Genomic DNA, 23,031 nt, shown 5'->3' with positions numbered 1-23,031 from the left:
CAGACACGCGCGGCCCGGCCGCTGCCGAGCTGTGAGCCCCGCGGAGTCCGAGACCCAGCTGTCAGCCATGGGCCGGAGGAGGACGGCGCGGGGGCTGGGGGCTGAAGGAGGCCGCGCTCGCCACCCCGCGGGCCGCTCCCTGGAGGCCTTCGCGGAGGAGGTGGGCGCCGCGCTGCGCGGTGAGTGGGGCGCGATTGCGGGCCCGGGAATTGGGGGCCGGGGGTTGAGGGTGGCCCCCGAGCTGCGCCTGAGGCTCGGTATCCTTCCGTCCCCGGTGCAGCGTCCGTGGAGCCAGAGGCGGCCGAGGACGAGGGCAGCTCGGGCCCGGCGCGGCTACCCTGCACGCTGGCCATGTGGGAGCTGGGCCACTGCGACCCCCGGCGCTGCACTGGCCGCAAGCTGGCCCGCCTGGGCCTGGTGCGCTGCCTGCGCCTGGGCCACAGGTTCGGCGGCGTCGTGCTCAGCCCCGTGGGCTCCCAGTACGTGTCCCCCGCGGACAGGTAGGAGCGGGGAGGCGGGGGGGGGCGGGCGGGGTCCCTAACTGGGCTCTGTGCTCTCCCTGAGCCGGGGACCCTGGCGCATCCTTCTTGCCGGGCTCACCTAGGTGTACTGGTCTAGTTTGCCCCGGTTGCGTAGCGCAGGATAAGTCGGTCTCAGTAAACGAGTGAATAAAGGAGTCTGCTGCAGGGACATACACTGTTGGGGGTGCTTGGGGGCCGAAATGATGTTGTTGTGTCCCTGGTGAGGGCAGTCTCCAGGGACGTGGCCTCCAGAACCTAGCCCTGCTCTGCTCCTAACAGACAGCTGGTGGCACAGAGTGGGGTCGCTGTCATCGACTGCTCCTGGGCCCGACTGGATGAGACCCCGTTTGGGAGGATGCGCGGCAGCCACTTGCGGCTGCTGCCCCACCTGGTCGCTGCCAACCCCGTCAACTACGGCCGGCCCTGCAAGCTGTCCTGTGTGGAGGCTTTTGCCGCCACCTTCTGCATCCTGGGTGAGCACCAGCCTGCTGCCAAGTCTGGCTACACTGGTAGCTATGGGTTTTCTGCTGGCACCTCCCAGGAGTCATGTGAGGGTGTGTGGGGTGGTCGAGGTGGACAGGCCAGGATTTCAGCCCCACCTCTGTCACCCCTCAGCTTGCCCTCAGAGAATGTGTGGTCCCTGTGGAGGCTCAGGGGGCCCCATGAGACGTGGGGAGAGGGCCTTCACGAATGGCAGAGGAGGGCAGGCAGGCTGTCTGCACCATAGGATGGTGTCTGATGGGGAGTTTCAGGTGTGGGGACAGCGTTGAGGGTGCTGGGAACACACTTGGGATGGGAGAGGTATTGTTGACATTCTTGGGTTTCCGGTGTCCTTGCCATCAGGCTTCTCGGACCTTGCTGTCATTTTGCTGCGGAAGTTCAAGTGGGGCAAGGGCTTCCTAGACCTGAACCGCCAGCTCCTGGACACTTATGCGGCCTGCAGCAGTGCAGAGGAGGTGCTGCAGGCCCAGCAGGAGTTCCTGGCCCATGCCAAGGAGCGCCCCAAGGAGGAGGAAATCGGTGAGGCCTGGCGTGGACACAAGCCCCTGGTTGGGAGCCAGGACCCTCCAGGCATGCCACCTCCTGTTGAGAAGCGGGGCGGGGGGGGGCTTCCTACTCCAGCATTTGGGGGGCTTGGTTGTGCTCTGAGCTCATCCGTAGGTCCGTTTCTTGCTTGGTTTCTCTGTTCAGATCCTTTTGACGTGGATTCTGGGCGAGAGTTTGCAAACCCCAACAGGCCAGTGGCTGGCACCCGGTAGGTCCTTGGGCTTCCCAGGGCTCTCCTCTGCCTCTGGCCTCAGCCCCTCCTGCGGATGGCAGGGGTGGGGAGGAGGGGTGGATCCCTCAGCAGCACGAGGGTTTTGTGACTGTGTAAGAGGGAACGTCCCATTGGAGAGGTGTTGGTTTTAAGAACCTGGGGAATAGAATCTGCCCTCAGCTGGGGGCTTTTGTGAGTGAGTGCGCCCGTAGGGAACACACCTGTCCCTTCCAGGCTGCTTGCAGACAGTGGCGACAGTGACAGTGAGGACGAGGAGCGAGGGCCTGGTGCCGAGGACAGAGGAGACAGCAGCAGTAGCTGCTCTGAGGAGGAGCGTCCTCTGGGACAGGGGGCAGAGGCCAGGGCCCCCACAGAGGTTTGGAAAGGAATCAAGAAACGGCAGAGAGACTAAAGGTGGCAGACACATTTACTTTTCATGGCGGAGCAGTAAGGAACTGGAGACGTAGCAGGACTTGTGGGGACACAGACGGGCCTGGCATCCTCAGCCCCCGCAGCACTGAGCAGCACTGGACTCTGTCCCCATGCTGCTGACACAGCTGTGCTCTGGGGCCTTCCAGCCCTCCCAATGAAGCTGCAGGCCAAGGAGACCCCAGTGTGAGCCTCTTTCTTTGCACTTGACCTGGGGATGGGGGGGATGGCATGGGGATGACTCAGTCTCCAGTGAGGCAGAGCCTGCCTGGGAAGGGTCTGGACCGTGGTGATGCCGGGCGTGAGGCAGGTCTGGCACGGGCAGGTGTGTATGGACACAGAGAATACACTGCACAGCTGCGTGGCCGGCACGGAGCTCCTTACACTGACCGATCAACTCTGCGTGATGTCCCCAGCTTCACAGTGACACCCGGGGACCCTCTCCCAGGCCTCAGAGCCAGGTGGGGAGTGAGACCTATGCAGTTCTTAGGAAACCTGTCCGTACGCCCTCTGGGTGAAGGGTTCTGGGTGCCCACCTTCCCCTCCACCAGGGCCCCAGGGAGCTGTTTCCCGCCAGCTTGTGTGGTCCAGACTCAAACCTGAGCCTTTCTGCCTCTTGGCCAGCAAGGCTGTGCCACACTCCCCACCCCAGAAGAAGACAGAGCTTCCTCTAAGATGAGCTCTTGGCTGTGGCACTGGTAACATCTGGGAGTGGCCCATCTTTGCTGGGGAGAGCATCCCTGGTCTCACCACTAGTGCCAGCAAGACCTCCCTCAGCCTGTAGTTGTAACCACCAAAAATGTCTCCAGACACGGCCTAACTCTCCCGGGAAGCAAAGCCACCCCACTGAGAACCCTGCTCTCAGACCGGTGCCCGCCTACTGGGGCAGTGGAAGCTGAGGGAGCAGATGGGGAAGCTCACCTGGTGGCCGGGCCTGCTCTGCTCCGCATCCAGGGGGACAGCTGCTGACCAGGCCCCACCGAGTTAGTCCCCCAAACCCAGGATGGGGGGGGTGGTGGTGCCTGCTGGATGCAAGGGATTCACAGTACACAGCACACAGGGCCAGGGCAGGGAGGAGGGGCTGGAGGGCCAGCTGCAGCATGCACACCACACAGCGGGGTGAGGGGGGAGCGAGCCCTGGCTGCACAAAGCTGACTGCAGGGCAGGGTGAGGCTAGTGCAGGGACTCGGGGAGGGCCTGGGGCAGGAGGGGCTCAGGGGTCCGCCTCCATGCACTTCTCCAGCTCCTTAAGTCTCTTGACAAACTCCTGCGCCTCCTTGTTGGTGCGGCCTTCCAGCATCCTCAGCGCTGACTTCACTGCAGGCAGGCAGGAGAGCAGGAGCCAGCATGAGTCCCGACCGCCATCAGACCCTCCACCCCTGCACCCTCACTCACCCTGGGCTCTGGGCCGGCACAGGTGCAGGGTCACAGGCTGCCTGGCCCTCGCGCTCCCTCCCACCTGGGGCCGCGCTATGCCACCGATGCTGCCCAGGCCGAGGGCCGCCTCCCCTGCGAAGTCGTTGGTGGACAGCCAGTCGTGGTCCATGACCGTGAAGAGCACGCAGGCGCTGCGGCGGCGGCACGCCTCTGCCGGCACGGAGCTGCAAGCAAGGGGCAGTCGCCTGGAGCTGGTGCCCCGCTCGGGCACGGGCGGTCTGGGGGCAGGGCGAGGGGGTACACTCACAAGTAGAAGAGCTCGTCGTACACAGGGTGCAGCGTCCGGCTCTTGACCTGCGTCCTCTGGCTGCGGACCAGTGGGAAAAGGTGTGGTGGGCCCAGCTCCACAATCACAAAGGGGTCGCTCAGGCCTGAGGGGCACAGCCAGGGGGCGCCGTGAGTGCCACCGTCCGCACCCCGCCCGCGCCCTGTCCACCAGCAGCCCCTCACCGTTGGCGTCCAGCGGGGGCAGGTCCGCGGCATGCAGCACCTCCACAGCCAACCTCTGCTGTGCCGCCTCGTAGTGGCAGCGGACACTCAGGCGCCCGGACCGCTTCTGCTCCAGACACCTCTGCGCAAGGGCGCAAGGGCGCAAGGGCTCAGGCTGCTGACCAGGGCTCGGGGGCCTCGCGGTGGGGGGAGGCCGAGCGCGCCCCCGGGCCCCGCTACCTGCTTGAGCTTGTCCAGGTAGTACTGCTCAATGCACTCGCGGGTGGAGCACTGGTGCAAACGGAGCTCCTCCTCCAGTCTCTGTGGGGGCGCAGGGGTGCTGAGCGCGGGCTCTGTGCATGCTCCCCTCCCCCCCGTCAGAGGCCCTCACCTTGTAGCTTCCGTCCCTCAGGCTCTCCAGGGGCAGACCCTGACCCTCCGCATGGAAAAAGTTCACCAGGGCCTGGGGCAGGGCAAGAAGGCAGAGCCAGCTGAGGCCAGCAGGCTGAGACGGGTGGAACCAGAGCCACTTCTCACACCCAGCACCCCCCCTACCCCCCAGCTCAGAAGCCAGCCCCCCCCCCCGCCTCCCCCTGGCCAGCGGGGGGGGGAATGTCAACGCCTGGGGCGGCCAGGTGCTGCTGACACAGGTGGGCTGGCAGGCAGGAGCCATTCGGACCAGGAAGGCCAGGCCACCCAGCAGAGGGGCAAAGGGGTGCTCAGCAGCCTTGGGGCCCGGGGACCGCCAGGAAAGGCCCAGGCGCCCCGGCAGGGATGGCTCCTCCATGCGGCCCTACCTCCAGCGTGAAGTGGAAGCGGCCGTAGAAATCCGCGGAGACATCGAGGTTTGCACCAAGGGCCTGCAGGATGGCCTGCAGGAGCAGCTCCCAGAGGGCCTCCAGCACCCTGCAGGGACACTCTGCGTCAGTGGCTACACTGCAGGCCCCACGCTGCTCCCCGCCCCCGCCCCCCCCCCCCGAGCCCTACCTGCTCAGGTTCTCCTTCACCAGCGACGCATTCAGCAGGGCCAGCTTCTCGTCCAGGTACTTCATGAGTGGGGCCACAGCCTGCGGGCAGCACCCTCAGCGCCAGACAGCCCCTGGGCCCCACCCCATACACACTCAGCCGGCCGTGCACTCACTTCGTCGTTCTGGATGGAGTCCGGCGACAGGCTGATGTGCTGTACGTACTTCCTGATGTCGGCCACCATCTGTGGGATGGCAGCACTCAGCACCAAGCAGCAGTGCACGGGGCAGCCAGCTCCCCAGCCTGCCCGCCCACCCACCTTGGAGGTCAGGTGCGCCGTCACGGTGTGGACCTCCTGCTGCAGGTCTTCGTCCAGGGCCTGCGCACAGCTGAGCAGAGGCCGTGGGAGCACCCCCTCCAGCGCCGAGGTCGCCTCCGGCCATGCCAGACCCCGCAGCGACTGCCCAGCAGCCTTGCGGAGGAGCTCCACGTTGTTGAGGACCACACAGAGCTGGGGAGGCATGCCAGACATGGGTGGTGCGCGGGCAGCCCCGTGCTGGCCCTACCGGCCCTCCGCCCCCTGCCTGCCCACCAGCCTGCTCACTGGTTCGCTCACTGCCTCGCCTGCAGCCCCAGGCTGAGCGTCCACCTTCTTTCGCAACAGCTCAGTATAGAAGAGGGTGGCCTCGCACAGGTCCTAGGGTGGGACACAAGGGCTCAGAGCTGTGGGCTGCGGCCCTGGTCCTGCTCCCCTCCCAGACCTTGCTCTGCAACCCACAGCCACACACCTGGCTGAGCTGGGTGCCCAGCACCTGGGCCTGGGCAGGGTCTGGCCACGCCAGGCGGGCCCACAGTTCCTGGATGAGACTGAAGCAGAGACTAGCAGTGGTCGCGGAGCTGCTGTGCTTGCAGGAGGCATCCATGGGCTCCAACTAAGAGGGCAGGAGGAGGCCTGGATTGCAGGGTGGCCCTGGCTGAGCCCAGCAGCTTCAGGCCTGGGTGCTTACTCACTGTGTCCACATCCACGGCTCCCTGAAGTCTCCACCTGGCCTGGTCCCGCAGCACCTGCAGCCAGAGCTTCACGGCGGGCAGGAAGGGGGCATGGATGCCGGCCAGAGCAAGGGAGCGGCTCTCACTGCAACAGGAGGCCCGTCAGAGCCCGCCCTGACTCAAACACCTTCGGCCCGCACATCTCAGCTTCCCTCCTTCAAAGGGTCCTTGGGATCCTGTCCCACAGGCCTCCTAGAGGAGGCAGGAGGACAGCTGCGGTGGGGGGACCGGGAGGGGTGGGTACAGGCCTGGGAGACCCATAGTGGACGGAGACAGATGGGGGCATGGAGGGAAAGGGACAGGCTGGGGCAGGACACCCACCGGCCGGGGATGCTGCTCCAGAAGCTCTGGATGTCAGCCAGGGTCAGGTACAGCTCGAAGAGCCCCGAGGCCACCTCGAGGGTCATCTTGGGGCTCAGCTCCTCCGTCAGCACCCATGCCTCCTCGGCCACCTGCTCAGGATGGCGGAGTCAGGCCGCCAGCAACAAGGAAACCGAGGCACCTTCCCAGCCGGCGGGGGGTTTCTCCCCACTCCCCCTCCTCACCAGACGCTCCAGCTGCCGGAAAGTGAGGGTGAAGAAGTCGATCTCGACGATGCTGCAAGAACAAATTCCACACACCTGCTTGCCCCACGCCCAGCCTGGAGGCAACATGAGGGGCTGGGGGCAGGGACCCCACCTGTGGAAGAGGCTAGCGTAGATGCCATAGCAGGACTGCAGGTCCTCGTAGACGGCGTCAGCCAGCTCCACCAGCCCGGCAAGGCGCATCGGCCCCGGCTGCGAGGAAGCCCGGTTCACAATGACCTTCTGGCCCGCACCTCCTGGCCGACCCCTTCCCTCTCCTCCCCTCCCCTGCGGCCAGGCCCTCCCCGAGCGGCACCTGCTCGCGAGGACTCTTGGTGTTCAGGAGCCTGTCGTACCACTCACGGTTGCCTCTCTGCAAGACAAGTCATCGAGACAGTGTGGTGAATAGAGAAGGCTAAAAGGGCAGCAGAGAGTGGCTGAGCAGGCCGGGCCGGGGGCCAGGGCGGGGCAGGGCAGGCAGCTGGGGCTGGACACACCTTCAGAGCCGCGGCGATGTCCATGTTCAGCTCTGTCTCGAAGGGGCAGATCTCGAAGGATGGCTGGAAGAGCTGCATCTTGCTGAGACACCTGGACAGGGACCGCCCGCTGACTGTGGGCTGCCCCGTCCTGGCCCTAGCCCACCCCAAGCACCGGCGGCTGCACCCACTTCAGCAGCAGCTCCAGGCGGTGGACGGCTGTGCTGTTGGTGGCTGGGAAGTAGTCTCGGAGCTGACGTAGCAGCTGCAGCCCAAACTCCGAGAAGGCACAGAAGCTGTCAGCTAGGCTCTCCTCCTGAGGACACAGGGCCCATCAGAGCTGGCCCTCACTGCCCGCCCCACAGGGTGGGGGCGGGGGCAGCCTGTCTGCAAGGGCCTCCAGCAGCCACCCACTGGCCTGGCTCTGCTACTTTCTCCCGCAGCCTCAGGGCCTTTGCACCACCAGTCCCCCCCTACCCAGCAGCCAGTGCCCACTCCCTCTGTCCCCAGCCAAGGGACGGGCACGACCTCCCTCTCCTGGGTCCAACCCATCCCCTATCTCAGCACTGCCCAGTCTTGCTCTGCCCTGGGTCATGAGGTTTGTTTTCAAGCCCAGGGCACCCTGCAGGCCGTGCGCCCCATGAGGGTGGGCCTCCGCCCAGCGTGCCAGCAGCCCACGGCACACCCTCCAGGAACAGCACTTTGAGCCGACAAGGACGCGCTCACCTGCTCTTGGGGCAGGGAGGACGCCTCCTCCCAGTGGACCTGCATGTCCTCCAGCAGCCCCAGCAGGTAGCCATAGTCCAGGGTGCAGGTCTGATGGTGGCGGCTGCTGACCTGCCAGTGCCTGGGGAGTCAGCCCCGCCATGGTCAGGGCGGAGTCAGGGCTGCGACCCCCAGGAGACCCCTTGTGCCCCTCCTCCTTGCCCCTTCCCGTCCCACAATCCCCTCACGGCACCGCCCCGTTTCATTCCTTCCCACTCAAAGCACTCCTTCCCGTGCCTGTCCCGCCCACATGTGGCCCCGCCCACCACAGGCCACGCTCTTTCCCACCCCATGACACTCCCCTCGCAGCACGACCTCTCCAGCTCCAACGCTCTCAGCTGCTGCCACTCACAGCGCCCCTTCCCAAGCCCCTCCTCACCCCAGCGCCCGCCTGCCTCTTCCATGACCACGCCCACTTTCCGTCCCATCTCCACAGCCCTGCCCCTTCCCGGGGCCCGCCCCTCTTAGCCGCCCATTCCCTCCCATAACCCCGCCCCTCGTTCGCCCCGCCCCTAGAGGCCCCGTCCCTGGCACGCGCAGCCCCTCCCACCCACGGCTCGCCTTCCCGCACCCCGCCCCTCCCGCGGCCCCGCTCACAGCACAGCCAGCTGCAGCGCAGACAGGTTGCTCTGCGCGCCGTGTAGGCAGAGCACGGTGGCCGCGGGCCCGCTGAGCTCTCCGCGCCAGCCGCTCGAGTTGGGCTGGAGGGGATGGGCAGGCGTGAGTGAAGGAAGGAGACGCCAGCCCCTCCTGACCCCGGTGCCCAGCCTCCCCTTCTGTCCCTCCGCGGCCCCGAGGGCGCGGCTACCTCCTGGGATCGGTGCTCGAACTGCAGCAGACGGCTGAGCAGCAGCATGTAGGACAGGAAACCCGACCGTCCGCGCTGGCTCATGCCCGTGTCCCTCTGGAATGCAGGGCCCGCCCATCACCAGCCCTGCCCCAGCCGGAGGGCAGGGGTGTAGGGCCGGAACGCAGGGCAAGGGCCTCACAGCCCCCCACCTGTGTGGTGATCAGCTTGAGGACCAGCTGGCAGTCTCCCTGCACTCGGGAGGCACTGGAAACGCGGTTCCAGCTTGAACCAGCGGTCTTCACCCGCCACGGGCACCTCCTAAGGGAAGGGGGTTCAGACTGGCAATATCTCCTCCTGCTCCCTCCCACAGACCTCTGTTTCCCACTGAACACAGGCCATCAGCACAGGGTGAGCACTCAGGGGTGCCTGGACACCAGAGGCCCCAGGACACTGTTCCCCCCCCTCCCCTGCAGCACAGTGCCCCCACGCAGCCCAAGAAGGATGGGAGCAGCTGGGGGAATCACAGGACATAGCCACCAGCAGTGTCCCCGGAGGGTGAGATACCACAAACGTGCTCTGGGAATGAGGCCCTGGACCCCACTCACCCGGATGGGTATGTTGAGACACCCCAGGAAATCATCAGTGTGGTCCTCCGTGGGCCCTGCTGTCCCATTCGCACGGGCCGACTTGACAATCTGTTTGAAATACCTGGGCAAAGCAGGGTGGGCTCCCACCTGGGGTCCCTGGGGAGCCCCACCTGCTGGCCCATGTCTGGGGGGCACCCAGGTCCCACCTGTCATACCTGCTCATGCCCTTCAGGCCGATGACTTCATTCAGCTTCCTACATGCTTCCACCAGAGACACATCATCATCATGGTCCCTAGGGGTGGGGAAAGAGGGCAAACCTCATCTGGCTGGGGCCTGGCTGGGCCCTGAATGTCCCCTCCCACCGCTGCACCCCCACCAGACCAGGTGCACCCACACCCCCTGCCCTGCAGGGCCCAGGGGCCTATACCAGATGTCCAGGTGCAGCTGGTCGGTGCTGACATCCTCAATCTCACTATAAGGAAAACAGAGAGATGGCCAGAGGGTGCAGGACGATCCTCTGCCCAGGGCTAGGGGAGGGACAATTTCCGGGAGCTGCAGGAAGGTATCCATGAGCTCCAGCTTGTAAGACAGGCTGCCTGGATTTGAATCCTGACTGTGTGGCACCTCACTCCGAGGTGATGATGTCCTCTGGAAGGTGGTCCTATGACCAGCCCCGCTCCGTTCTGAGATAGCACGCATCCTGGCATAGCAGGCAGCCCCCCTCCCCCCCACCCTGCCGCCTGGCTGGAAGAGGGGCCTTACAAGAGGAAGTTTTCCTTCCAGACAGGGTTCAAGGTGCTGCTCTTGACCTCGGTGACCTGAATGCACTTGGCTGGCAGTGGGCCTCCACGCTTGCTGCCTTTACGGAAGCTGAAACGCTGCTCCTTGTGCGGGCCCGGCTCCCGTGGGGCGCCCGAGGCTGGCAGGATGCCCAGCATGCAGTATGGGTCGCTGAAGCCTGAGACACCGTGGGCGGCTTAGTCCCCGGTCCCAGGCCCCCCAACCCCGTCCCTCCACGGTCCCTCCACAGCCACCAGGACTGGGCGCAGCCAAACTCCTGGCTGGTCCCCACTCACCATTGGGGTCTTTGGCCATCAGGTTCTTCGCACGCATGACAGAGACTTTCAGGGCATACGTGGGGGCCTGTGGGCCAAAGGTGCCGAGGGGCCTCTTGAGGGAGGCTCCGTGTGGCCAGGACAGGGCCCTGCTCTGTGTCCTCTCCACCCCTGAGCCCTAGCACTGTGGCCGGTCAGCGTCTGCCCAGACCAGGTGGCAGCCTCACCTTGGCCTTCTTCACACGCTCAATGGCCTCGGCGTGCTCCTCGGGGCCGGTACCAAACACCTGTACAGGGTGGGCAGGTGTGAGGGCCTAGGGACCCCCAAAGCAGGGCTGGCCAGTGTCCCGGGGGCCTCACGGAGCAGATGAAACACACCCAGGGGAGGAGGAAAGATGTATTTGTCTATCCATCCATCCTGTGTGTCTGTCCCTCTGTCAGTGTGTCCTTTCTACCTTTCTCTGTGTGTCTGTGTGTTTTTCTATCACTCCATCCTTCCGGGCAGGCCGATCAGCCTGTATGTGTGTCTGCCTGTGCACACACGTGTGTGTGTGGGGGTGTGTTCTGTATGTGGGGCAAGCCTGGGTTATTTGGGTGATGGTGACATCACCAGGCAGACGACAGGGTTGGGAGAGACAGTGGTCTCTGTTTTCCCCAGAGCAGGGTGGGGCCAGGCCAGCAGGGAGGGTGGAGCCAGTGGGACTCACCTGCTGCAGGTAGCCCAGTAGGGTCTCCTGGTCATCCACCTGGTCAGGGCCCATGGTCCCTGCACGGTAAAGGACTGTGTACAGGGCTTCCTCATAGAGCATCTCCACCTGTGGGCAGGGAGCGGGGCGTGCCCTGAGTCCCAGCCACCCCACCCCTGTCCACCTCAGACCCGGGCCTAGAGCCCTGGCCACTGGGGCGGTCCAGGCACCTTGGTTCCCCACTCCACCCCCCACAGCCCAGCCCGCAGGAGCTCCACCCACTGGCAGAGTCTGGTCCCAGCATCGGTACCTTTGCATCAGTTGGGCCCTCCATTGGTCTGACCCCCGACTTCTCCTTACTGGCTTCCACGGGAAGTCCTGGCCCTCACCCCTGCCACCTTTGCTGTCTGCCTGTCCCCAGAACCTGGGCCTGGCACACAGGAAGTGCTCCCAGACTCTCCCTGGGGCCAGAACCCCATCCCCCTTACCTCCTCCTGGGTTAGGGCTCTCAGGCCACGGTTGGGGTCCACAGGCTCGGCAGGGGCTGGTGAACCACTGCGCAAGAGGACCTGTGAGGGGCACTCGGATGAGGGCCTCCTGTGGGGACACTCCAGGGTGGGAGGGAGCTGAGCTTGAGGGGTGGGGGCCTGCTGTAGAGGGGGCTGGGGGAAGGCCCAGCATGGTGCCCCCACACTGGGCAGCAGCTCCGAGCTGTCCTCACCTCGGGGCACGGCAGGCCCTGTCTGCCTTCCCCCTTCTTCAGAATGAGGCGCATCTGCGCAAAGAACTCCACACCGTCCCCAGGCTTCCTGCAGAGAAAGGCCAGGCTGAGGGTCAGCAAACCCTCCCTGAAGCTCAGGGCTCACAGCACGCACCTGTCCCCTGCCCAGGGCCAGCCACCAGGCCCTACAATTTGAGGGGACTGCCTGGGTCTCCACATGATCGAGGGCCCAGTCTCATGTCCACAGTGTGGCCCCCCCCGCCCTCTGGCCTTGGTATCACTCCCCTGGGCTTCCCCAAGAGGTCGTGCTGGGGCAGTGGGAGAGTGGGGCAAGAGGAGGGCGGCCAGGTGCATGTGACTGTGCGGGATCAGGCGTGGGGCACCCACCAAGCCCCTGCGGCGGGCTCCTGTGGGTCAGCACTGGCGCTCCCAGGCTCTCCCTCGGTCCTCCGGCGGAAGGATGGGCGCGCCTGCACTTGCCTCAGCACACTGCTCTTGATCTCCAGCAAGGTCGTCATGGTGGGTGATCTGTGGGAGAGAGCCTCTGGATGTCCATCGGCCAGCAACTCTGCCGTGCTGGCCCAGGAATCACATCAGGTGCACATCCAGCAATGATTGAATCAGCCAGAAACCGACAGGGGCTGCGTTCCTGGCGGCCGGCACAGGTAGCGGTGGGGCAGGAGGGGGCACCTGAGCCTCCCTGGAGCTCAGCCCCCCTGCTGGACTGCACTGGGTACCCAGGGGGCCAGTCCCTTGGTCTCTCTAAGTCTTCATGGCTCATCTGCAAAATGGGGCATCCCTGCTGGGTCGATCTGGGGATGGGATGGAGCCGTGAGAGGTGATGGTGGTGCCCGGCACAGTCCGCGCTCCGTTGCTGGGAACTGCTGGAGTCCACCACATAGGGGGGCCCGTTCTGCCATACCCCCACCTGCCACCCATCCAGGGCTGGGTCCCCTGGCTGTGTCCCTGGGATCCGAGGACAGCTCAGCAGCAAGGACCGGTGTCTCTTGGGGGCTCTGCTAAGGGGACAGAGTTGTGGGGGAGGGGTGCCCAGGTCAGCCAGCCTGGAAGGTCCAGTCTGGGGCCAGGGCCGACAAAGCTCCTGCAGGAGGCCAAACCCTCCTCGGGACCCCCAGCGTCCTTGTCCTGAGGAGCTTGGGCCAGAAAGGGCCAGTGGGGCTGACTCCAAGGGGCCAGCATGTGCAGGAGGGGCCACTGGGGGTCCTGGCCCACCAAGCAGGGCCAGGGCAATGCCCCATCCTCACTCCCTGGGCCACCCTGCAGACAAGAGCTTGCTACCTGTAGTCAGTAGAAATGAAACTGTGGAGCACGTCCTGCCCCTCCTCAGAAGTTTGGGGTCTGGGGCCACCACTCCCTGTCCCTCTCCCATCTGGGAACGAGCCCCACATTGTCCGGGTTGCAGCAGCCCAGATGTCACGCCTGGGACAAGGAGGGGCCCCATGGCACGAACTAGAGCCTGGGCCAAGGGGCCCTTGTCGGTGCACCTCCTGAAGCCAACTCAGGCCTGGTCGCTCTGCTCTGTGCAGACAGAGCCTAGGGCGGGAGGTGGGGGACAGGCTTGGACAGCAAGCCTGCAGCCCTGCAAGGGGCTGAGCCGGGGCCCTCAGAAGTGAGCATCTCTGAATCGTGGGGGACACCTTGCTGGTCCCTGCCAGCCACTGTCACACCGGCTCGTATCCTCCAGGGGATCCAGGGTCCCCTGCAGACCTGGGAGGAGGGTGGGGGGGACCATAAAGCTGCCACAGGCCCCCACCTCTCCCCTGGGCTAGGCAACAACCTGTGCCTCCCCCAAAACCCCAGGGTAGTCTCCTTGCACCCCTGTTGAAACCCGCCAAAGTGCCGACCCCCGGGCCGGGCTGAATCCTCCACTCGGTGCCCACCCCTTGGGCTCCCTGCCCTGGGCTTGCTAGCCTCTCGTGTAGAGCATGCATCCTGCTCCCCTCAGTGCACCACAGGGCCTTTGGACTTGCTGCCCTGGTCCTTTTCTTGGCAGAGCTCACTCGTCCACTCACTGAGGGGACCTCTAGGACCCGTGCGGAGGAACACCATGATTTCATTGACAAAATAGGAAGTGGGAACTCAGCTGGGTACAACTATTCTTGCCCCAGGGCGGTTAGTGGTGAGAGAGCCCGGAGAGCCCCACCCCTGCCCTGTGTGCCCAGGCCAGCATCCCAGGGATCATGCCCCCATCCCTGCGAGTCTCTAGTGAACATCTGCTACCTCCTTCTCAGCATCTTATGCCCTGTTGGGAGAGCTGGAGCCAGGGCATGCCGGGCACCTCCCGAGTCCTAAATAGATTCCGTCGAACACACCAGATCCCCGCCCCCCGCTGGGTCGGTCTGTCTCTCCGTGGCCCCAGGGCTGCCATCCCTGCTCTGTACACCCTGACTGGCTCAGGCCACCCCTGCAGACAGCACCCTAGCCTGCTCCCTGATGGAGCCCCGGGGAGTGCTGAGCTCAGAGGGTCTCATCTGACCAGCTTGAGAGCTGGGGACAGAAAGGGCAGCTGGCTGACGCCCTGAAATGAGGCCCCGCCTTCCTCACATTGACCACTGCCTGCCCCTGGGAGCCCCCCTGCAAAGATGGGGGGATATGAGGAGGGGGGCGCGGCGGCATGGGCATGCAGTCCTACAAGCTGTCGCCCCTGTGGTCAGCAGTGAGGTCCCGAGGCGGCCGGGCACCAGGACCCCCCTTCCCCTCTCTAGCTGTGGGGAAGAGGCTGCTACCCCCACAACCCCCCAAAGCCAGGGAAAGAGCCACTGCTTTAGCTGTTGCCAGGGCAACCACCAATTGCGTCTGCCGAGTGACAGGGGCTACAGGGGCTCACGGTCCCAGAGACAAACATGACGCAGGAGCCAAGTGGCTGCAGAGACAGGGTGCCTCTGTGAGAATAAAACGCTCAAGACAGAGGGGGCCACCTCGCCCCATAATCTCAGCCCCGGAAAGGGGTACTGCTCTGCTCCTCCCATCTACCTGGAGAAACTGAGGCCCCGGGCTTAGGAGCTTACTCAAGGCCACAGAGCCAGCAAGTGGCCAGGGATGGAGCCCACCTCTGACTCTGGTGTCCAAGCTCTAAGCTCCTGGCACGTCCTGAGTTCTGGGGTCCAGGTAGGCTGGCCTCCCCCTCTGCGGCACTCCCTCCCTCAGCCCTTGACTGGACTGGGCAAAAGCGACATCTGGGCACAGGTATCTGGGAAAGATGGCTCCTCCTTGGGTGCCCAGACACTCCTCTGGTTTCCTTGGAAACCCCCCACTGCTCGAGTACTGATATTGCTGCTCTCCATGGCCTGGGGGTCCCGGGAGCCAGCCAGCACCTCGCCCAGAGCCGCGCCCGCAGTGGGTGCGCAGCTGACCCCCAGGAAGCTTTTGTGGGCCACAGGGACCCTCCGTCTGTCTACCAGGCCCCCAACAGAACTCCTCCCTGAGCTCTCTATGTCCCCCCTGGGCCTGGGCAGGAGCACAGAACAAGATGTGCCCGCATCCTTGCTCACGCCTGGCCACCAGGGCCAGGATCCCAGCTCCCGTTTGTCCAAGGGGCGAGGTGAGGGTGGCCGAGGAGCTGAATGCCACACTGGCACTGGGACCAAGCCAACATTAACAGGCCTACCTTGTCCCCTGGCTGTCCCCAAGGCCCAGGTTAAAAGAGAAGAGGCAATCCTGCAAAGTGGGTATCACTGTCCCACTTCACACCCCGGTGCTGGGGTGACCTGTCTGGAGCCAGGACTCAAACCGAGGGCTCTAAGCCACACTGTCTCCTGCTAGCCCACCTGGGGGCTTAGGTGGCACCAAAGCAGATGGGTCTGGGGGCAGCTGAGCTGTGCCGGAGCCAGATCTGTCTCCCTCGCCAGTGTCCCCTGTGGCCTGCTGGTCACCCGCACAGTGAATGGAATCCTTTATGATAAACATCTCAGAGCACTAGGTCCCTTCTTATCAAGAGTTGGTCCCTGGAGACTTGGGGGCAGGGGTCCCCTGCAGCTACCCAGGGTGTGTAGGGGGAGTGACAGGATCTCTGGTCCCACATGCTGGTCTCCTTGTCACCCTGGTGGTCTTGTCTTCCCAGTCCCCCTCCCACACCCCCCTTCACTTTTCCTATTGGATTTCCGGCTGTCATGTCCGGGCGGCTCCCCAGCCAGTGCTCCCAGTACGCAGCAGAGCAGTGGCCCCAGGGCCCATTACAAATGAGCTCCCTGAGAGCCCGGGGAAGGGCCTGGGAACGTGCATTGTAAGCAGCTCTAGAGCGGACCTAAAGCCCTATGACGCGTGGGATCAACTGTAAAGGGCTACCCAGATACTTCTAGAATGAACGCATGAAAAATGAAACCCCTCCATTCGATCTTCCTCCGAGGCTCCCTCCCCCGGGCCTGTACTTACCTGTCTCCACCGCCGTGTTCCGCCCACTTCGCTCACCGACATCCCTTCTCGCCGCTCCCTCCCCTCCCCGCCCCTCCCTCTCGATGCTCCCCTCAGAAGCCTCGGACCCCCCCACCGAGTTCCGTCGAGGCTTTTCCCTCCCTGATGAGCAGGGCGTCCTCGGGCGGCTTAGAAGCCTGGTGAGTGCGCATTGTTTTATACCGTTCCGGCCCCTGGAGGGATTTCGTGGAGACGAGGGGTCCTCAGACGACTGGCGGCAGGGAGGGAGGGACCGGGCGCCGGGGGCATCTGCGTGTTGCCCGGAGCCCCCGCGGAGCGTCTCCGAGGTCCCCGGAGGCCACAGGTCGGTGGGGGCACCGGGGTCGGAGGGGAGTCCTACTGCACCCCCCCATCCCCGCCGGCTCCGGCGCCCCCGGGGACGCGGGCCGAGAGAAGTGCCCGCGATCCGTCCCTCCGAGCACGCGCCGGCCTCAGTTTCCCCGGAGCCGGGGGCGCGCCTTCCCCACCTCCCGCCGCCCTCCTCTCCCCGCGCCCCTCGGGGTCCGCAAACGCAGGAGCCGGACCGGGCGCTCGGCGGCGGCGGCGGCCGGAGGGGACGGCGCCCGAAGCCCGTCCGGAGTCCGCGCACTCACCGTGGGCCGGGGGCTCGGGAGACGCCGCGCTCCGCACCCGCTCCAGGGACGCCAGGAACAGCGCGCTCGCCGCCGCGCGGACAACTGAACACTGCGGGGGCGAGGCCTGGTCGATAGCCCCGCCCCCGGGCCCGCCCCCCCGCTCCCGGCCCGCCCCTCCGCGACCCCCTCCCCGCGACCCCCGCACAGCGCACGCCGGTCGCCAGGGGTTTCGGGCCAGGGAGCCACCGGTGTGTGCAGAGCGGGGAGCAGGTTCTGCTGTGTCAGGACCCCCTCCCCCGGGAACCCTCAGGAAGCCAAAGTCTCCGAAACCGAGGAAGACCAGCCCCGGCCGCTGCGCAGACTTTTCTGGAAGGGCCTCCCAGCCCAAGCTCTGACCTCGGCATCGACTCCGCCGCCAGTCTGCCCCCGGGGCGAGGGGTGCTGCAGGCATCATCCCAGGACGCTCCGCAACACCCCGTCACCTGTTGGGTCAGCGTCCGCACGGCGCAGGGGAGGCCCCCGACGCCCCGGCCTCACAGCCTGCTGGAACCTCCAGGCCTGCGCTCTTCGTCGCCCACCCTGGACCGCCCTCTGAAGCTTGCGCGAGCACCGCACCGTGCCCGCCTGGAGAGCTCGTAGAAACAGACTGCCGCGGCTGACTCCCAGAGTCTGGCCTGCGGCGGACCAGCTGCATTTCTGACAAGCTCCCGGGGGTGCTAGGCCGGCCGGAAGACACCCGGGGGCTGCTCAGAGGTTCTGGAGGTCTGAGGTGCACCTGGTCCCCCGATCCCCTTTGGCCGATCCTGCTGATCATCAGAGGACCTTGTACTTAGGGGATCCACCGATTTGGAGATGTTTTTAACCCCAAGGACCTCATCTCTAATGGTGGGGCCCCAGGCAGTGTGGGAAATTGAAAGACAGGCCCACGGGGCGCCTGGGTGGCTCAGTCATTAAGCATCTGCCTTTGGCTCAGGTCCCAGGGTCCTGGGACCGAGTCCCGCATCGGACTCCCGGCTCCGCGGGAAGACTGCTTCTCCCTCTCCCACTCCCACTGCTTGTGTTCCCTCTCTCGCTGTGTCTCTGTCTGTCAAATAAATAAATAAAATCTTGAAAGAAAGGAAAGAAAGAGAGAGAGAGAGAGAGAGAGAGAGAAAGAAAGAAAGAAAGAAAGAAAGAAAGAAAGAAAGAAAGAAAGAAAAAGAAAGAAGAAAGAAAAAGAAAGAAAGAAAAGAAAGAAAAGAAAAAGAAAAGAAAGGCCCAGAACACAGAGGCAAGAACGGTTTGCTGGGGGGACGCCAGAGGGAGGCTGAGCTGAGGGCCAAAGGTGGAGGCCCAGGGTACCAGAACAGCGGCTCACTGGGCCACAACTTGACCGCTAGGCTGTGAACATCCCGCCTTGCAGGCAGGCCCATCCCGCCCATTCCTCGGAGTTGGGGGAGGGAGTGCGGGGAGAGCAGGGCCATGGCTCACCAGCCCAGGGGCGACCTGGCACCTCTCCCATCACCCCCGGACGGGGCGGACACTGCTCGGATGGGGACACCACCTGTCTCAGCTCCTCGGTGCAGACCCACACATGTCCACGCCGCCCTGGAGGAGACATGGACCCACCAGGGTGGATTCTCCTTCTGGAAGCTCTCTGCTTGCAGGCACTGCTTCCATCCAGGCCCAGCACAGCTAGGCACATGGGGACAGAGGTGCTCAGGAACACGCATCAACTGCTTGGGACGGAGATAGAGTGGGCACTGCCTTCTGCACCGGACAGGAATCGGGGAGGGGCAGCTGATGTTCTCCCCTGGGGACTGGCACGTCCTGAGCCAGGATCTCAGAGCCAACGCCTGCCCACCCCTGCAGTCCTTCGTGGGGTCCTGCCAACCTGTTGGAACAAACACAGGCCTGGTTGCCATGGTGATCATAATGGTTTGGGGTGAAGAGATCCTGCAGCTGCTATAAACAGGAAGTTAGGAGGGGCCCCTGCTTGCCCCCACATCCAGTGTCCTTTGGGGAGCATGCGCTGGGGGCCAGGAGCACAGAGGCACCAGCCCCAACCCTGTGGCCGTTGGGGTGGAGGCCTGTTGGAGACCTCACCACCCTCTTTGACAGATAAGAAAACTATGGAGAGGGGAAGGGCTCTTCCAGGGCCCCACAGCAACTGGGGGGGGGGGTGCCGAGCCCAGCCCTGGGCCTCAGTTTCCCCAGGAAAAGATACCCAGACCCTCCATGCACAGATACTTTCTGGGGAGGGAGAGATGGGCCCACTCTTCCTCAGTCCCGTCCTCCTCCCCACCTAGGTCAGGGCCCTGCCCCGTCACACCCCTTTGCTGCCCTGGACCTCAGTTTCCCTTTTGTCTGTAAATGGACACAGCAGCAGCATGCACCCCTCAGCGAGGGGGGGGAGCTCTCAGTGAGGAGCCAGTACTGGGTAGTGTCAGCTGCACACCCTCCAGGTCCACATGGGATGGGGACCGTGGCCATGGCTGGCCCTCGGGGGACTCAGTTTCCACCTCTGTAGGTGGGGGAGGGGGATGACCCCACAGCAAGGGGAGAGGGTGGGGGAGGGGGCAACGTGGAGCATGCACATGTCATAGCAGGAGTTGGGGCACAAAACACCTCACTAGAGGGGTCAGGCTTGGCAGGGCTGGCGGGGTTCACACCCTCTGGGCTTTGGGCAGGCAGAGGCACACGGTTTTCCCTCCTCAGGGCCAGAAGAAAACCCCCAGGCTCTGGGGAGATGCTCCGGGTGGCTGCGGGAGAGCAGGGAGGTGAAGGCGCATCTCTGTAAGGCCACACTACCCCTTATGGTTTAAAGACGCTTGGGGCACCTGGCCGGCTCCACCAGTGGAGCGTGCAACTCTTGATCTCAGGGGTGTAGGTTCGAGCCCCACGTTGGTGTAGAGATTACTAAGAAAGAGAAAGGAGGGAGGGAGGGGGGAGGAAAAACAGAAAAAAAGAAAGACAGAAAGAAAAAGAAAGAAAGAAAGAGAAAGGAGGAAGGAAGGAAGGAAGAAAAAGAAAGAGAAAGAAAGAAAGAAAGAGAAAAGAAAAAGAAAGAAAAGAAAAGAAAGAAAGAAGAAAGAAAGAAGAAAGAAGAAAGAAAGAAAGAAAAGAAGAAAGAAGAAAAAGAAAGAAAGAAAGAGAAAAAGAAAGAAAGAAGAAAGAAAGAAAGAAAGAAAGAAAAAGAAAGAAAGAAAGAGAAAGAAGAAAGAAAGAAAGAGAAAGAGAAAAAAAAGTTAAAGACGCTTGACCTCATGCCCTAATGCCCTCTGGTGGCAGCTTCTGGAATTGCAGGCAGAGCTCCTAGCAGGCCGGCCGCACCTGGGCACCAGAGGCGTGAAGACCGGGGCAGCCATGGAGAATGACTGGGGCATGGCCCAGGGACTTGGGCCAGGACACTCGGGACTGCAGGAATCTGTCCCATTGCCTGTGCCTTCTGGGTGGTTCTGCCAGAAGAGGGGGCCCCAGGTGGGAGGGGGTCTGGCCCCTCACCTGAAATGCTTCTGGGGCCACGACACCGGAAGCCAACACCTGCACAGGTGAAGCCTGCACCAGGCCCGGGAGCAACTGTGCGGCTGAGGTTTCTGTGGGGCTGGGGGAGGGGGTGGGAGCAGAGCAGCGGAACCACACAGGGCTCTGCAGGTCTCCGCGAGGGCCGACCACCTGGCCACCGAGTGCTGTCCACTGTCTGTCCACTGAGCCTGCCCATCAGCATCTGGCCCAGAGGCAAGTGCACAGGGCCACCTCCCAGCAAGGCCCCTCCTACACTCAGCCCTCTGTGAGGGGCTCTGGAGGGGACAAAGGCCATACCCCCCATCAGGAGGCAGAGCTGGTGGAGCTGAGTATTCAGGATCATTCTCTTTACAACGGGGGGCGGGGGGCAGGTTCTGGGGCTCCAGGAGTGGGAGGGGCAGCATGGGCACCAAGGGCCCCTCTCTTCAAGAGGGTGGTGGGTAGGTCCCCTGGAAGGAAAGAGGTCAGGGAGGGAGATCCGAGGCCCTAGGCCTGTGACTTCCTGACAGGTGCTGAGCTCCTGGGGTCTGGGGACAGCAGGGTGGATGGGACTGGTGCTCCAGCCCCATCCCTCCCCATGATCCTAAACCAGCCCCCTCAGTCAGGGCCAGGGCCTCCACAGATGGGGTCCCAGCGTCTGGAGGACTCCAGATGAGCCTCGTGGGCCCCGGTGGATACACCCCAGACTGAGCACCAGGGTCTGCTGGGGATGGATCCTGGACCAGCCATTTCTCAGGCCCCTCCCTGCTGAAGCAGGCTCAGACCGGTTCGAGCTGGCCCAAGTCACTGTTCAGCCTGGCCCTCCAACCTGGCAACGTGTCGTCATGGCAACTCAAAATGGAGGCTGCCCATCCGCAGAGCTTGATACGTGCCGAGAGTTTTAGGCAGCCCAGTCAGGGAAGGAGGCGACTTTGCACGGTGGACAGACGTGAGGGTACAGCTCTGGCCTGGGCGGGACTGTCCAGGGAGGCCAGGGGGACTCTCGGGGACCCATAGCCCATCCGCCCATGGCCAGGTTCTCCGAGGAGCCCCAAGGCCAGGTCCGAGCCCCAGCCAGTCCTAGACACACTGTTGGGGTCTGAGTGAGGACTCACATGCAGCTGGGCGCTCCCTGAGGAGGCCCGCCCCAGGCATGAAGGGCAGCTCGGGGTCCCCGGAGGGACGCCCGGCTCCGGCAGGCTGGGAGATGCAAGGGGGGGGGGGACTTGGCCACAGGGTCAAGGCCAGGGCAGGTTGTGTGCCTGGTCTCAGAGGGGATCACAGGGGGCGTCCCACCCTGACTCCAGGGTCACCAGCCCCTGCCCCCCACGGACCCCTGAGGGTCTGGCGCCAGAGGCCAGGGGGAAGAGGTAGCAGGGGTGGCCCCGGGTGGGGCAGGGCAGGAAAAGGACACAGCCTGCAGGCAGCAGTTTGTGGAAATGTTTTTAATCAGAGGATTCTTAGATACAGTGGTTAATGTATTGCCCACAATTCCTTACTAATTATTAGGCGCCTCATGCTGGGAACACACGCTCTTCCCTCACATCAGAAACAGGATGGGCACATTCCATACTTCTCCTGTCACAAGAGTCACATCTTTGTTAAGCCAAGGACTGTGGCACAAAAGGACATTTCATTAGTCGAAATCATGACAATTTGCTAGAAACATTGATTACTTTAGAATGCTCCAACTAGAAAATATATTGAATTTCCATATATATTAACCATATACATGTGCAGCTATTACTAAGTGTAGCTCAGTCATTACAAAATAAGACATTCTGGGAGAGGCTACAAACACACAACCCAGCTGAGTCCCCCGGAAGGCCCTCTGCGTTAGAAATAAATCACCAACATCAAGCGTTTAGCTCTGCTAAACGTCCAGCTAAGCGAGTGAGCAAGGCACTGGGACCCGAAGCCACGCACGTACTGTGGCCGAGGGCCCGTAGGCGGCCACCTCCACCTTCCACTGCCGTCCTGCTGCTGGGCCGCGTCGAGATGCCCTTCCTGACTGAGGGTCCTGGCGACCAGCCCTCCCGCCCCGGCTCCGTCGGTGTGCTGGAGCCACAGGTGACCCGCTTGGGAAAGCGAGGGTCCCCAGGGTGGAAAGGCGAGGTCAGCTGGTGCAGGGCACTGTGCTCACTGGGCCCGGCCCCTGCCGCTCCTGTCTCCGTTTAGGGCACCTCGTGGCTGAGCCGGGACCCAGACCTGTTTCCCAATTGAGCAGGCAGCCGACTTCGGGAAGCTGTGCAGTGGGCTCAGGTTTCAGGGCGCTTTCTGAGAACAGCCCCGCAGGCTGACCGAGCTCAGAGTCCTTCAGGTAAAAAGAAGTGCCTGCGCACGGTGGCCTCAGACCGGACTCCAGGGCGTCCGTCCCAACGCCAAGTGTCCCGCACCCAGGGTGGGGGCTGGCGCGCGGGCGGGCGCAGGAAGCTCCCGGGGCAGCTGGCTGGCTGGGCGGCGGCAGCCGGAGGCCGCAGGCTCCCCGAGGCGGGCTCCAGCAGGTGCCAGGACGAGGGGGAGCTGCTGGTGCACAGTCTTCCCTGGGGCTGGGTCCGGCCCGCGCCAGCTTTAGAAGGCTCCTGACGCCAGTTCCAACCTGACCACATCTGCTCTCTGCGCAGCCCGAAGACCTGGGGCGGGGGGCCAGGCCCTGGACACACGCCGTCCTTGCACACAGCACTATTTACAGAGGCCCAGGCCGAGCGCAACGCGGGTCCAGGCGCGGCCGAGCACAGCAGCGAGCCGTGCTCCTCAGGCTTGCAGCCGCGTGGGGGGCCGGGCACCACAAGGCCCTCCTCACGCTCT

General features: G+C 64.0%; 2 protein-coding genes across 4 annotated transcripts; one reads left to right on the top strand and one right to left on the bottom strand.

Moving 5' to 3' along the window:
* The first annotated feature begins 3 nt into the window (after positions 1-3).
* TSR3 (TSR3 ribosome maturation factor) lies at positions 4-2,387 on the top strand. Of its 3 annotated transcripts, none has more exons than XM_027613870.2 (6): positions 4-179; positions 281-479; positions 801-994; positions 1,365-1,592; positions 1,713-1,776; positions 2,014-2,387. In XM_027613870.2, exons 1-6 carry the CDS (start codon positions 68-70, stop codon positions 2,189-2,191), a joined length of 975 nt encoding a protein of 324 aa, XP_027469671.1. In that variant the 5' UTR covers positions 4-67; the 3' UTR covers positions 2,192-2,387. The 3 variants fall into 3 exon arrangements, with proteins under 3 accessions (XP_027469671.1, XP_027469672.1, XP_027469670.1); XM_027613871.1 differs by having other exon boundaries at positions 281-500; positions 1,365-1,541; XM_027613869.2 differs by having other exon boundaries at positions 281-500.
* Positions 2,287-17,654, bottom strand: BAIAP3 (BAI1 associated protein 3). The gene is given in 37 exon segments (XM_027613864.2): positions 2,287-2,419; positions 3,130-3,525; positions 3,604-3,809; positions 3,893-4,016; positions 4,096-4,216; positions 4,315-4,395; positions 4,466-4,537; positions 4,872-4,980; positions 5,062-5,141; positions 5,216-5,284; positions 5,360-5,551; positions 5,645-5,737; positions 5,829-5,972; positions 6,052-6,175; positions 6,412-6,542; positions 6,636-6,687; positions 6,769-6,866; positions 6,970-7,026; positions 7,151-7,241; positions 7,321-7,445; positions 7,856-7,976; positions 8,492-8,595; positions 8,703-8,798; positions 8,894-8,953; positions 8,955-9,002; positions 9,290-9,392; positions 9,487-9,564; positions 9,700-9,744; positions 10,035-10,230; positions 10,349-10,415; positions 10,555-10,614; positions 11,035-11,142; positions 11,502-11,582; positions 11,735-11,822; positions 12,122-12,262; positions 16,759-16,849; positions 17,137-17,654. Coding segments are annotated over 36 exon segments (3,618 nt in total). The 5' UTR covers positions 17,195-17,654; the 3' UTR covers positions 2,287-2,419; positions 3,130-3,421.
* Between the last annotated feature and the right edge of the window lie 5,377 nt (positions 17,655-23,031).

The sequence above is a fragment of the Zalophus californianus genome, chromosome 10, assembly GCF_009762305.2.
Source record: "Zalophus californianus isolate mZalCal1 chromosome 10, mZalCal1.pri.v2, whole genome shotgun sequence".
NCBI lineage: Eukaryota > Metazoa > Chordata > Mammalia > Carnivora > Otariidae > Zalophus > Zalophus californianus.
This window is presented reverse-complemented; position numbering and strand designations above follow the sequence as displayed.

What these genes read in the sequence shown, in the direction of transcription:
- TSR3 (XM_027613869.2), top strand. Translation starts at nt 68, where the DNA reads ATGGGCCGGAGGAGGACGGCGCGGGGGCTGGGGGCTGAAGGAGGCCGC. An exon ending in GGTGGGCGCCGCGCTGCGCG is followed by an intron (nt 180 to 280) that starts GTGAGTGGGGCG and finishes TCCCCGGTGCAG; the next exon opens with CGTCCGTGGAGCCAGAGGCG. An exon ending in CGCCACCTTCTGCATCCTGG is followed by an intron (nt 995 to 1,364) that starts GTGAGCACCAGC and finishes CCTTGCCATCAG; the next exon opens with GCTTCTCGGACCTTGCTGTC.